This window comes from Furipterus horrens, unplaced genomic scaffold (assembly GCF_987537825.1).
Source record: "Furipterus horrens unplaced genomic scaffold, mFurHor1.1.pri manual_scaffold_2, whole genome shotgun sequence".
In the NCBI taxonomy this organism is placed as follows: domain Eukaryota; kingdom Metazoa; phylum Chordata; class Mammalia; order Chiroptera; family Furipteridae; genus Furipterus; species Furipterus horrens.
The window spans coordinates 210,258,872-210,274,101 of NW_028327172.1; the positions used below are offsets into that span (position 1 = coordinate 210,258,872).

The 15,230-nt window shown below is 43.6% G+C and overlaps 1 protein-coding gene across 1 annotated transcript in view; it reads left to right on the forward strand.

Moving 5' to 3' along the window:
- The window catches only part of PROM1 (prominin 1), a 92,856-nt gene that overhangs the window by 39,576 nt on the left and 38,050 nt on the right, over window positions 1–15,230 (forward strand). The window contains exons 4-5 of the mRNA XM_090267054.1: window positions 5,274–5,479; window positions 13,589–13,709. Coding sequence (XP_090123180.1) covers window positions 5,274–5,479; window positions 13,589–13,709 — 327 coding nt within the window. The remainder of the gene's footprint in view (window positions 1–5,273; window positions 5,480–13,588; window positions 13,710–15,230) is intronic.

Genomic DNA, 15,230 nt, shown 5'->3' on the forward strand with positions numbered 1-15,230 from the left:
TGTGATCCTGCAGCCCCTTCTCCTCTGTGACATTTAAAAAGTATTTTCTCTCTTTTGTTTAATGTCTTTATTTAATTGACATTTAGAGTGTCACTAGGAGCAGTGCCAAGGAGGGCCACAGACCTTTTCTCCAAGAACTTGCATTTGGGGGAGAGCAGGCTGGGGGGTGAGAGACATGCATGGATGTTAGGGTAGAGATTACATGGGCACCTCCTTAACCACTCAGTTTTGGGGGCGTTGGGCCTGCCCGGTGTGTGCCAAGCCCTGCGCTCAAGATTCAAAAACGAGACGTGCCGAGCACAGCCAATATCGCCGAGCTCCTGAATCCATCCCCCGGGGGATCAGAGAGTAAGGGTGAGCCCTTCCCGGGTCCTCCACGTGCTGACGGACTATAAACAAAGGGGAAAACACATAACATCACCCACCTCTCCTGCTCACGTGGGGTTTCTACAGAGAGAGCTTCTTAGCGTAGCTTGTCAGGTGATGGCCGCTTGATTCAATAACAGAACACGTTTCCTGTCCCCAAAGAATGCATAGTTCGGGGCAAGTCAGGTAGATGGCTAACTATCGCTCCCCCCAGTCAGCCATCAGTGCCTCCCACATGCCTACCTTTTCAGAGGACGGTATCCCAGCAACCGCCACCACCCGCCATCTCTTCTGTTCTGCACATCACCGCGTAGGGGTGGCTTCCTGAGTTAGTGAACAGGTGGTCACGGCTCATCCCCCCTCCAGCCTCTCGGTTGGTGTCTTCCTCATTCATTTCCTTCCTCAGTCGCTCCCTTTCCCTTCCTTGAAGCTTCCTGATGGGGCAGGTGCAGGGCTGGGGACCTGTTTCTGCTGCTTCTCACGGCCTCCCTAAGTGTTAACGGTCGTGGGACTTCGGTTTGGCACGCACTACGCATCAGGTCATTGTGCCGGGTGGGTTCGGGGTGCGTGGGAAAGGTGGGTTAGTTCCATAGTTCCTGCCCTCCGAGAGCGCGCACGCTGGCTGGCTGCCTGGGAGAGTATCTTCCAGGGGACTCTGGCGTCATGTTGGTGGAGGGCAGTGCGGGGTAGCCCTTGACCAAGATCACCATCTGGGGCTCCCTGGGGCTCAGAGACGAGAATAATGCTGACATGCATTGATGATCATCACTTCTTATTGATCAAGCCTTCCTCTGGCAGGCCCCGGTCTGAGTGCTTCCATGTATTAACCCACTTAATGTACATTAAATAGTCCGTGTAAAGCGCGTAGGACAGAATAATGCACAAAACAGGTTGCTTCTCACTGTTTCTCAGCTTGTCTTTGCAGTAAACGTATAAAATAGGGTCCGCGCGCATCCCCCTTCTGTCGCTAAGGTAACCAAGGCTCCAAGCAGCATGGTGCCAATGCTGAGACCCGACCCCAGAGATTCTGATGGAGTTGGTCAGGGTTGATTGCTTATTGATATTTTTGAAAAGGTCCCTGGGGGATGGTGATGGTGATTAATGGGAGCAGGGAAGCACAGACACTCAGTGGCGGATCCGGGATGCAAACATCTGCAGGGCACGGGTAATAAGCTCGTACCTGTGTGACCACCAGCCCAGGCAGGGAGAAGGTAGACATGCACCTGGCTCCGTGGAGCGGTGTTGGTACCCTATCCAATGTATCAGACCAGGCTGACGGGGGGTAGAAATTAAACACAAACTATCGGCCGACTGGTGCAGCTCGCAGGCTGTTCTGCCCTGGCTGCAGCCGAGCATGGTCAGCCCTGGGAGCCAAGAGCAGGTTTCCCAGACTTACCTACTCGTAGCCATGACGCAGGGCCACCTCCTTAAAGACAGACGCCTGCTCTTCCCCGAATCTCCTGACACCCACCTTGAGGGAGGAGCCTGAAGTCAGTGTTTCTCACGTGCACTGTGAGGTGCTCATGGGAGTGCGTTTGTCTGGGAGACATCAAGCCTGTGGGTCCCTCACCCAGGAAGGTGGGCCGCGGTCACTCAACATGCCCCCTGTGACCCTGGGGGCAGAGGTATCTGAACTACCCATGCCAACACTCTGGATTTCTCATTCAAAAGTTATTAATATCACAAATTTTTTTTTCACATCTGTGAAAATCTGACACCTAAAATGATAGCTTCCAAACTTGGATTTCTTGGACCAGACTATTTCAATAAAGTAATCTGAGGAACTATATAGAGCCACTTAATTTTATTTTGCTGCATAAAGACATGCATTAAATCAACCATAATGACTTCATTTCCCTTCATACACATTTCACCTCCCTCCCCTCCAAACTGATAGTCTTAGGAATTGAGCAAATTTTTCTACTTCATGGAGGATTGTCCTTCCTCCTCACTGAACAGTCTGTGTCTCTGGACCACTGTTTAGAAATTGTTGGTCTAAGACAGTGACTCCTATTCCCTCAACTCGTCCGTTTATCTGATTCTGAATAGGTGACTACTGTATGCCAGCTCCCGGACTGGGTACCAGGAGAGAATGGTGTGACCATCAGGGTTCTCTGTCACCCAGAGCGTATAGTACAGCCAGTCACCCTAAGTGGTGTGAAAGGGCAAGTATAGAACTCCAAGGCAGCATGAAGGAGTGTTGTAAAGTAAACCTGGTCTATCAAGGCAGGCTTCCTGGAGGAAGGAACATCCAACTATGGATGCTGAGTTTCATCAGGGGAAGCATAATGGGAACAATGTTCTGGACGGAGCCCTGAGTGACGATAGGGAGGGAGCAGATGCTTTCTGGAGATGGCAATGGCCAGGAAGAATGGGGACATGAAGCCACAATTAAATAATATTGGACCACATTAAGTCTGAATTAAACATAGTGGAGATTCGTGGAATGCCGTTAAGCAAGGCAATGACGCCATCAGATTTCCATCTCAGAAAGGACCCTTTGGAAGGTGTTGCCTTTGGCTCTGGGGTTCTAAGCAACCGCTGCTTCTCTGCTTCATGAAGACCACATGGCTAGTGTGTTTAGCATTTGTACCTTCCGTTCTCATTCCCCGGGCTTTAACTGATTAAACACCTTTTAGGAAATCCGAATGTGAATTCCAATGTGTGTTCCAGAACTTGGTTCTCCTCAAAACACTCTTCTGCTGATAAACACCCCAGTTTTGTATTTCCGACTTGTGTTGATCTTCCTCCAACCTGATGTTCTCCGTGGCTGGTCACTCACGTACCTGCTTCTGTTTCCCCGACGCATGCTTTCCCTGCCTCACACGAACTCCTCAACTGCTTTGGCTTCCGCAGCCAGAAAACGTGGTCTTGGCTCTGAAGGTAAACTCCTCGTCTGCTGTTTCACGTTGCGTTCCCTAAGGCCAGTGAGTCTTGTAAATGTGACGCTTTTGCTAGAACGTTGTACCCTTCACTGTCCTGTCTGCTGTTATGGCCCTTAAGTTATTTGTTCCACTTTTGTTTCCGTGTTGTCTTTAGTCTCCTTTCAATGGTGGTAGTTTATGGAAGAAAAGCGACCCATCTCGGCACATTTTTGATCTTCTCTTTGCAAGACATGAAGCCCTGCAGAAGCCTCAGGGTTTCAGGACGTCCGTGAGGTCCTGCCAGGTGTCAACTCTTGAAATGACATTTCTTGTCCATATGCGGTCTGCCACCATAGTTAGTCAGTAACACTGAACAGCTTATGTATCTAATATGAAATTTGTGTTTGGAGCTAAACAGAGTATATTTAAAGCATTTCAATACAATTTTCCTCCTGGGTTTGGGTTCAGTGTTTCTTAAGATTCAGAAAGGATTTTTGAAATTCCTTGAAAAATAGTAAATAATTTAGAATATTTGCTGAGAAATGATAGCAAAATGGATAAATAAGAGTTTGGGGTGTCTAGGCTGGTTTCTCAATGAGCCGATGCTGTGAATCCTCAAGGGAGTGTTAAAAGCACCCGCAAATAATGACTCTTCCTGATCATGGGTGTGCGAACCTTAGTTTAAGCAGAAGCACATACTTGATGGGGGCGCAGCAAAATTTAGCCACTTCTTTTCTTATTAGCATCGTAACTTTTGTATCTAAGTGGATGATATTCCAGTGCCACGTGCCCCTGACTTAATATTTGAGCGTTTGCCCACAGAGTTAACCGCTACGGATTGAATATTTGCTGTGTGTCGGGCACGTGGCTAGTTGTTTGCACATTAAATCATTTCATGGCGTGTCCCTTGCAACATGCTGATGAGGTAACATTTTTTGTTTTAGGGAACCGGAAGCCCCCTGCTGGGATTTAAAGCAGGTCCTCTGTCTTCTCTCCTAAAACGTCATATTTGGTGCTAGGACCCACAGTTGTGTTTTGTTTTACTTTGCTCAGCTTGGCCTCAGAATCTGTTGCTAACTAGCTGGTCAGTTAGTGGCAAACTGCCAACCTGTAATTTTCTGCCATTCTTTAAAAATGTCTTCTTTATGGAAATGTGCCTAACTGCATATGAACTGGAATGAGGTCAAGTTTTGTCACCCAGTTGCATTAATTTTTATTTATCCCAGAATGAAGCCAAGAGTGATTATGAAAACATGTTTCGGTCATATGATTGTATCTAGAGGTTGTGCCCATTGCTAGGACTCTAGGATTCCAGGTACTATCTGAGACACAGTCAGCCCAGCCCAGAGCCACAGGCACCATGTGACAGCTGCTCCTTGCTAAGTGTCTACCCTGTGCCCAGTACGTTACTTGGCACCTTAGTGCTAGTCATACATTATCTGCAATGTTCACAATGATTGCACAAGGTATGCATTATTATTCCCAGTGTGTGCATGGGGAAACTGAATGGCCCTGTCTAACTCAGAGAGTCTGAGCCTTTTCTCTAAATTTTGATGTATTCCATGTTCTTTTATAACTGCCTAGGACCTTGTCATTAATTGATCCAATCTAAACGGCCTTGAATCCTTAATAACTTCTCCTGGTTCTGTCTTTCTGGTGAAAGCACCCTATATGTAGAGCCTTCATCATGCATGTGCTTCTGCCAATATCTATTATTTAAAAATAAACAGACCATGTCTAGGGTGGACATGAAACCATGTGCAGCTTGACCCTGCATTTGGACCGTTTCCTTGGGAGTTGAAAGGAGGTAGTAATCACTTGGGTCCCATGTTCTCATCACTCAAACCTCTGCCTCCTGTTCCGAGGGGCTTCAAAATGGAAATCTACACACACACACACACACACACACACACACACACACACGTGCAGACACGCCGGGTGGCAAACGGATGAAAGGGAATGAATGGTGTGTGCACTGTGGGCCGTGGGAGTTCCGCTTGTGTGGTGTTACAGTACGTGCTGTTCCCTTTGTTTGGCTTGCAGGTCATCCACTATGAGCTCGGGATCATTATCTGTGCTGCCCTGGGGCTGCTCTTCGTCATTCTGATGCCTCTGGTGGGGTTTTGCTTTGGTTTGTGCCGATGCTGTAACAAGTGTGGCGGAGAGTTGCACCAGCGACAGAAGAGGAACGGGCCCTTCCTGAGGAAGTCCTACGCAATCTCCCTCCTGGTGACGTGTGTGTTTATAAGGCAAGTACAATCTTGCGCAGCGGCTGGCTGGGTTTTTGGTGGATGAGGAATGTCTCATGGTTTACCTGTTAAGCCCCTGAGTTTAAAATAAAACCACAACCCCCCGCCACCCCCCGCCAAAAAAAAAAAAAAAAAAAAAAAAGTAAAAACCAGAAAGGATAGAACACAAATGCTTGCCCAGGATGACCTAAAAAGGTGTCACCGTAACCACAAGTTAGCATTGTTGTCAAGCTGCCCTAACCCAAGAGCTAAGCCAACCCTTCCGGGTTTTTTCATCTTGAAGACATTCTGATAATCCCTAGACTGCGGGAGGCACCTACCTCCCGAAAAGCAGCCCCTTCTCTTAAATAGCTATTGCAGAGGCAGCCCGCAGGGAGGCAGAGCCAGTATTTGCGAGTTGATTTGTACCTCCAAAGGGATCTTGAAGCATGGGTACTGTCCCTGAATTTGGGGATTGGAGAATATTGTGGAATGGAATTAACTTCCTATTAATATGTCTAGTTTCTTCAATTTCGCAATTAAGCTACTGCCCTCTCTTGAAGTCTGGAACGCATATGGCAATTGAGGGTGTTTCTGCCATAGTCCTGCAGCCAAAAACTTTCCAATGGACTAGCAGATCTGCAGCACACTGCTTATATTTTAGGATGATGATGTTTCATTAAAGAGTCCAAATCAGATTCCTCTGCTGCTGAATATGCTCGGTGACGGTGGCCCCTGGTTGTGATCTTTGGTCATCATTCTGAAACCAGAGAGGCCAGTATTCACGCTGCCCGTCACCTACCAGACCCAATAAGCAGAGACAGGGATTGAATCTTTATGGCGCTTTATTCAGATGGTTGGCAATCTGAGAAGATGGCAAGTTTGTACCCTAACAGACCGTCTTAAGGTCCATTATAAACAGACCTTTTTTATAAGGTTAAGAAAAGTGTAGGTAAGGGGTTTGGAACTCAGGGGAAAAGTTAATCAGGTAAAAGCTGCAGCATTCTTTTGTCTGTGTCCTGGGTGGTGGTCCTTGGGCCCTGGATGGTCATCTTTGTGTCCTAGGCGTGGTCTTCTCACCCTGGATTACAATAGCCCAGGTACCATCCTGATTGCTCACAGTCCTCCCGAGGCACAAGGTGCAACTGCTTACAGTTTCCTGGAATCAAGGTGGGTCCTACCTCCAGTTCCCGAAACAACGGGTCTTTACATACATTGATTACTAAGCTTATTAACTGTTACCCAGATCTAAAATTTTCCAACATCCGAGTCTCCCATCAATTCCACATTTCTTCATTCATTCAACCAGCGTGTCATTTCAGCACAGAAATAAAAGTACCTAGACATGAATAATGTTGGGTCTCAAGGAGACTCAGAGACTACGAGGATCGGCCGTGAGCATCCTCCTGGCTGTTTCTCTAAGTATTGCATTTGCTCAGTAACCGTGATGAAGATTTTTCAAGTTGCGCTAAACAACCGTAATTGGGAATGTAAGCAGAAAGCAGAATTAAAATTATACAGAGCAATTTAAGCAGCCCTACCAGGTGAACTTCTAGCTGCACAGTCAAGAAGAAATGTTCTTCAAGTGCGGCCCTCAGGAGCTGTATGCTTCGGGGTGTCCATGCATTGAAATGCAATCTACCCTGTGGAAAGGACTGGGCAGCCCGCCCCCCTGCTGATATGGGACAGTCCCCAAGCGAGGGAAGTGGAAAAAGCGGGCTGCAGACCACGTGGGGAACATGGCAGTCACGGTAACCACAGAAAAGGAGGGAGACTCAGACCCTCGGTGACGTTTGCGCTGCGCCTATGTGAGCTGACCGCCCCGACCCTGGTAGCAGCGGGCGCCTGTGGGGAGGAAATGGGCCCTTGTGGAGGGGAAGGAAGGAAACACACTTTTTACTGCAGATAGACTTTGTCTCCTTCATTGTCTACGATATTAGTTACACTAAAAATGAAACTTGAACAAGCCAAACAGCCCCACAGCGAGCAAAGGCCGATGCATGGCCCCTTATTCCAGGGCAGTGATAATTTTTAACAAAGCCATACTTCTGCTGAAAATAGCGACATAATAGACTTTAACAATATGCTTGTAAACAAGACCCAAGTTAATGTGTGAGCTGATTTCATGCCCCCTTTTTGACCACCCAGGGTTCTTTTGTGTTCTCTCTGCGAGATGAGGGATGGGGGCATCTCTCTCTCTCTCCTCTGTCTCCCTGCTTGTCTCTGTCTCTCTTTCTCTCTCTCTCTCTATAAATAATTTGAATCTGTTTATTCACACTTAATGCTAAAAAACAAGTTAGGATTGAGACCATCTAAATTCCTGATGTCCCTGTCTCTCTGCTTTGCGTTGGAAATATTTTCAGGGGTGCACAGACCCGAAAAAACATCAGTTGCAGCCCACAGAACTGCCAGCCCCTGGGAACCTCCTATATGGCTGACACTTCCACCCTTTATTCGTGCAAAGACTTGGACAGAGGAGCTTTTCCTCTTAGTACACCCTGGACACACCCTGGACAGTAAAGATGAGGCTCAGTTGAGAAAGTGTCATTTGAAAATACTTGTCCTTAAGGGCTTCTTGTTAGAGTGATCACTAACGAACAATGTAATAGTTTTCACTTGATATAACTACCAAGGATGTAATTTCAGGAATATTCTTTATAGCGTGTAGTTACTCATTTACCCTAATAAGTGTTTTTTGTTTTGTTTTTGTTAGGGTTGGGGTGGGGTTAGTGTCAGGATGAGGGCTGAGTTTAGGTGTAGTGTTAGGCTTGTGTTGGGGTTGAATTTAGGATTAGGTTTAGGGTTAGGTTTAGGTTTATAGTTAAATTACGGTTAGGTTTCCCAAATAAATGTTTGTGTATGTAATAATGAGCTCTCAATTGTTTTGAATGAAGAATTTGACCTGTAAATAGGTTTCTATTTTTAAATTGAATTTTTATTTGCATTACATAGATTTATGTTACGTTAGAGTTCATCCTGAACTGATTAAATTATTTACATTATGTATAAATACCAAAATATATAAACAATAAGACCATAAAATCAGAAATAAATTTGCTTTTCATTTATATATAAAATAAATGCTACAATTTTTTATTCTAGAGAACTCAGACCCATGAAACAAATTTAGTTATTTATCTCCTGAGTATATTTTAGTTCAGAAAATTATTTTAAAAAATAGATTCTGCGATTCTAGAACCTCGTATGTATTCACTTAAGAGATTTTTCCCACCCAAGTAAAACTTAATAATTTGAAAATCATAATTTTAAATTCATTATAATTAAACCGAAGTTGATCAATTATTTGAGGCTAAGTGACTTATTTAAAACTAATTTATTTCATATAATACATTGAATTGATACAGTATTCCCTCACTTATTGCAGGTATTCCGTTCTAGACCCCCCTGCGACAAGTGAAAATCCACAAAGTAGGAACCTTATATTTATTTTAGTATTTATATATATTTTAAGGCTTTATAAACCCTTCCCACACACTTATAAACCATTCCCAGTTCCTTATTAACCTTTCCCACTCCCTTATTAACCTTTTCCACACTTTTATAAATAATACTTATGTTCTTAAACATATTCTACACTCTTAAACCTACGTAACTTTAACAACATACGTATAAAGTACCGCAAAATCCCGCAATATAGCAAAAAATCTGCGATAAATCATTAAATATAATATTTTTAAAAATCCCGCGCTACAGTGAGGCCGCGATAAGTGAACCACGATATAGAGAGGGACCACTGTATATGAATTACAAATAGATCTAAAGAAACTACTTGAGACTGTTTTGTGTAACTTAAATTCAGACTAGAAGTCTAAACTCCTTTGCCTCGAGTTTTTGAATTTAGAATGGGTGTTTTGATGTCTTTCTTTTAAAACCCCTATTAGTTTGCAAGTCTCTTCACCATCATGAGTCATTAATAATAGCAACACATTATTTACAAGGAATCGAAAGTAGCCCGGAAGAGTGAAGTCCAAGGTGAGGCTGGGGAACACAAAGCTTTCTGTAGTGTGAGTAGAGAGAGAGGAGAAGTAAGTGTGCCCACAACATCAGGGGATTAGATAAGGGGGGAAGGCATGTAAACAAAACCCAAATATGGAAACACAGAGAGAAGGAGCTGCTCGCCTCTGGCCTACAGTGAGCTCAGCAGGGATTGGGTACCGTTGGTAGACCATCTTTGTATGGGGAAATGTTACAATTAAAAATGAAGTTAATTTTAAAATTAGTCTTGAGTATTCTAATTTTTCATCTATCCTTTTTTATTTAAAAATATTTAGACTTTATTTCTTTTTCTGATTGGGAAGGGCCATAGGTGTTAAGGAGAAAGGTCCCGTAGCACGTGTGGAGTAGATGTGGTCATGTGCTCCCCAGGCGTGAGCTTCTCCAAAGGCAGTGGCGCGCGGCGGAGTCCCACATGTGCTGACGTGCGTTTCTGTGGCTGTCTGACCATCCGGGGAAGATGGAATTTCTACCTCTCCCTGCAGACTGACTGTTAAGCAGATGTGTCTTACTCCAGAAAAAGCCACGTTTCCTCTTCTCTCTTTCCTTGGTGCTTGGCATCACTGCAATTTTCAGAATTTCAAAAAAAGGTTATAAACAAAAAGGAACAACCATGCCTCTATGTTTCCAGTATATTTCTATCTTTCTGAGTATGCTAAATCTGCTTTGGCCAATTACCCTGGTGAAAATGGGATCCCAGTCATTTTCAGGAAGACGGCGATTTGTCAAAGTCCATCAGAGGATGTGGATGTTGGTTCCCGGCTCGGAGGCCAGAGGCTCCAGAGAAGAAACTGAGCTGATGTGCCTGAAAACCAGGAGACTTTCTTAATGTGAACGAGAAGGCTATTTTAAAAATAAATTTAAAATTATCTTTAAAAAATAAAAGATCAGTTACAGACTGAAAGCATGTATTTAGCTTCCATTGGCTAATTTTATTAAGCCAGTAGCAAGTGGTAAAAAAAAAAAAAAAAAATGCTGCAAATTTTAAAGGTTTAGTCTTATTCATTAAAAACTGTAGGTATTCACTTTTAGGGGTCTGTGTGAGAAAATTGGTCTATTCATAAGAAAATGTAATGCTAATATACCATAAAAACTAAAATTCTTACTTGCAGCTACAATTTTTGAGATTTTCTCGTACTGCGTAAATAAGTACATTGTTTGCTAGCTCTTGTGTTTAAACAGAAGTTTCAACTTAGAGACTGCAAACGGAGACCAGTGGGTTCCCTTGGTATTTAAAGTTTCTTTTTTCTTTGGTTAGTTCCTAATATTTAAAAATAAGAGATTTTACATAAGAAGACCGATTTCCAGGTGTCTGTGACAATCGGCAGCAGTGGTCTGTGATGGCAGGGGCACTTGCTAGGTCTGTAGATCAGCAGTCCCACCCCCACCTTTGACCTCCAGCTCCTACAGGTCTATGCCGTGCCCTTTGCCCTTCATGTTTCCTGTCTGCCCATGTAAGCATTTGAATTTTTCATGCGTAATTTAAATGTAAAATTTGTAACGGGGCACGGGTCTGAAAATCAGCTTTGACAGTGGCTGGATCCTATTCCAAAGTTCTGTTTAGCGTAGTTTCTTAAAATGATCAATGCTTTCATTTTCATTGAATCCATAACTGATCAGCAGAAACGTGGGTCTTTTTAAATATGTTGCATTGAAATTCCATGTCATGTTGCAATTTATTAACGATCTTGTGAGTAAAGGTGTTTATTTCATAAAAGAACAAAGAAAGTTTCTAACTTGGAGGCTCCAAACACATGGCCGGTCTGCTCCGGGACCAATTGCAACAAAGGCCACCTTCGCTGAGCAGCCACCGCAGATAAGAGACCCCACATTCTGCTAAATTGACGGAGAAGTAGTTCTCATCTCTTTTTAGAGAAATTAAACACAGATTAAAAATGAAGACAAAATAGACTATGAAGTGAGAAATAGCCCATCGGAGTTTCAGGAGAGCCTCTGGGAGTTCAAGCAAGGGGTTCCCTCTGGAGTGTTTCCCAAGTTCACTTTGACTTCTTACATGACACAGTGGGTCTGGAACATGATGAATGACAAATAATTGGGACATGCTGGGGAGAGACAGCAAAGGCCCCCATTGTGAAATCTTGTCATGGGCGGGTGTGTTCAGGTTGCGATCCTGACTTACTGTGGATGTTTGAAATTTGGCACGATCAGTAAAGCTTCAAGTACATTGTTATGACTCACCTTTATTTTTCTTCTGTCCACACTACTCCAAAGTCATTATTTTGGGTCACTTGGCTTTCTTTGGCATAAGTGCATTACTTAATAACTCATATTGCTATGGTGTAAAGTCTGCCTAATAAATACCATTGCAGACTTAAGACAGACAAAAATGGATTCTAAGGTGGTCATGCCAAATGGCACAGAATATTGTTAATATATATTTTTTAAAGATTACCATCCGCACGAACCCAAACTTTAAAAAAATCTTGGAGAACCTGTGTACATCTAGTACCCCTGTCCTTTAGAGCTTGGGAAGCACTTCTGTAGCCTGATTTTCAGTTTTGTGATACCAGCTGAAGCTCAGAAGGAACGCGACTTTCTCAAACTGACGCAGTATGAGTCAGGGGCGATCGTGGCAAAATCTTGTGTTTCTGCTCTAGTGCACGTTCCACTGGGACTCGTTACATATAAGAAATATTGTTCCATATTGTGCGTTATAGGCTTTTTTTAGATTATTATGGGGAATCTGATGCTCCTATGTAATACTGCTTTGGGGAAAGGTTTTAAGTGAGACCAGCAATGAATTAATGCTCCTTGGAATGAATGATGACTGAATGGGGCGAATGGCTGTCTCCATTTACCGGAGACCGAGAGGTTTCCTGGGAGCATGGGACTTCTGATGCAGAATCAGAGACTTTGCTACCCTACCTGTAAATATACCAATGTAGAAAGCCAAAGACATTGATTGTTTTTGGTGCAGTAGCCAAGTATTGATGATATTTTGCACCAGAATATTCCCCCAAGGTTTGTTTATTATTTGCAAAATTTTGTTCTATCCATAACTTTGATTTTGAATGGTTACAAACTAACAACTTTGTTACTGACTTCTGTACGTAAAATATTGTTATGAATTTATGTAATTCCTTACTGCCACCTAGTGGCTAAACCCAACAAGGCCTTGGAGATGAACAATGTTTAATGTTAACATTTTGTTTTTAGGTGTTGACATAAAAACAAACTGATTGGTCAAATCAATTTCAGATTAAACCAGGAGACAACATCAAAAGCCCTCAGAATGATTAAATGTAGACCTTTTTTTGGCTTGAAAAATATTCTTTATTTGCATGTAGACGAGCCTTTCATATAGTGTTTTTGAAATATATTGAAATATATTTTCCATGATGAAAAGTCCCTGTCATAAATACATATTAATGAGTTTCTATGAAGTGAACACACCAATTGCATCATTGTCTACACCTCCCCAAATATAACCACTGACTTTCATAGCATTATTTTCCATGATTTTGTGCCTTCCATAAAATGGAATGATATAGTATATACATTGTTGTTTGTAGCTTTTCATACAACATTTTGATGCTAAAGTAACACATGTTTCTTTTCAACCCAGACAATACAAAAACTAACACAGACAGTTGGAGAAACCAAAACTGTTAGAAAGCCTCAAGCCGTTTCTGTCATTTTGGTATTTTTCCTGGTAGTCTTCTTTGGGCGAGCAGAGGTGTGCATGTGGAGTGTGTTTGTGTGTGCCCTGCACAGGAGGGCACGTACTTGTAATCACACCTGTACAGGAATGAGACTGTATCACACACACTACCTACACCGTTGTCAACCACGATTCCTTCGCAGGTTAGCATGAACACTGTCCTATTGGACAGAACAGTGTGTCTTCAGGGGCTGTGTGTCTCCTCTGAGCAGATGGTCCTGTTCTGTGGGTCACATGTCGGTGGTGGGTGGATTGTGGGATCTTGGCCCGAAGGCTGTAGCAGTGGAGGGGACCGGGTGGGGAGGAGGGCCCTGTCCTTTGGGGGGCTCCACTCAGAAGCCCTGCTGTTTTCCGTCCGCAGTGCTGCCCCGCTCCGGGCCCGTCCACACCGTCACGCAGTAAATACTCACCCTTGTCCTGTGCTTTTCCTGCAGTGTTGGTATCATTTATGGTTTCATGGCAAACGACCACCTCAGGACTCAGATCGGCAAGACGCGGAAACTGGCAGACAGCAATTTCAGGGACCTGAGAACTCTCCTGAATGAAACGCCATCGGTAAAGACCCCAATCTGTATATCCCGTGGTGCTGTGTGTTTGGGGCCTTTTGGAGTTCCTGTATATATTTGAAATTTTATTTGGTCCTTCTAGAAACCCAGTGAATCAGTGTAGACAGGTGTTATCGTTTAACTTTGTAGATGAAGACATAAAGGCCCAGCAAGTGATTTCTGAAAGAGTACAAAAACCTGATTTCAAAATTGGTGTTATTGTACTGAGGTTAACATAACATTGTAGTACATATTATAAAAATGCTGAACCCTATTAAGGGTCTCATGATTTTTATTTTTAAAAGAAAAAAGTCTTTAGGTGCCATTACCCTCTTCTTTTGGGCAGTATAGTTAACTCTCCATTGTTTGCATGAAGTTACCTTTGTAATGAAACCTTTCTGCTTTATAAACACCCATTTGCTAATGTCTGTATAGATTGGGGAGTAGACCACCCCCCCGCCCCCCCCCCCCAACAAGTTGTCTTTGGGGATGGGAACGTGATGGCCTGAGGCGCCTTTTTTCTATGTCCCAGTAACATGCTGATGTCTTGCCTGTTCAGAACATTGTTTATGAAAATGAGCAGAAACCAAGCTCACGGGTACCAGCCTGGGGAGAAAGGCCCTCCTATGGATTTGGTGATAGGAACCCATCAGAGTCCTTGTGTCTCCTCACACAGATGGGTTCTTCTAAGTTTATTACAGTCTTAAAAATGCTTACACAGTAAATAGTGCACTAGTTTGTAAAAATGTGGCTGGACCTCAAAGGGCAAAGAATACAGGCATTTTTTAAAATAATTGAGATTAGAGAAGCTGATTTTATCCATAATACTGTAGCACTACAGAGAAAATAGTGTTTTGTCTTCTCAATCTGTGAATAAAAATTCATCATATTTTTACCTATCACTGTAAAGACTCTAAAGTGAAGCCTTTTTCCTCAAATGCCGGCAAACTGATACATAGCAACTGTGGCTGGAGCACTTGGGGATTGCGTTCATGAACTTGGAAAGATAGTAAAGTCTTATGACTTTGGGGGAGACTCACCTACTTCCAAGAATATGAAGCTTTTAAGAAGTCCATAAAAATAAGGCAGAGAATATATAGTCATTTTAGAGAGGGAACACACCTAATCCCAAACACAATATTTATTCTTCCTCTTCCTCTAATTGGGGAAGTGAAAAGTTGGCTAATGATGCACATTTGCACTGAGCAGATCGCCCCTAGTGATGCAAGAAGAGTGGCGCCATTGCGAAGGGTGCGGGGAAGCTGCTAAGACACAAAGACGGAACGGAAAGCTCTGGAGCAGCCACTGAATAAAACGGTCCTAGTGTCCTCGTTACCAGTGGCCTCAAATTCCTCCTCGTTCCTCCCTTCCAGTGGTGGAACGGTTTACACCCCTTGAATCCAGGCTGTCTCAGTGACTTGTTTTGACCAAAAGAATTCAGTGGATGTGACCGTGTGCTAACGCGGAGCTGCAGCTTCCCGAGGCCCTGCAGCCTCCTGCCCTCTCTCTCACTGCCAGGGCCGCAGTGTGG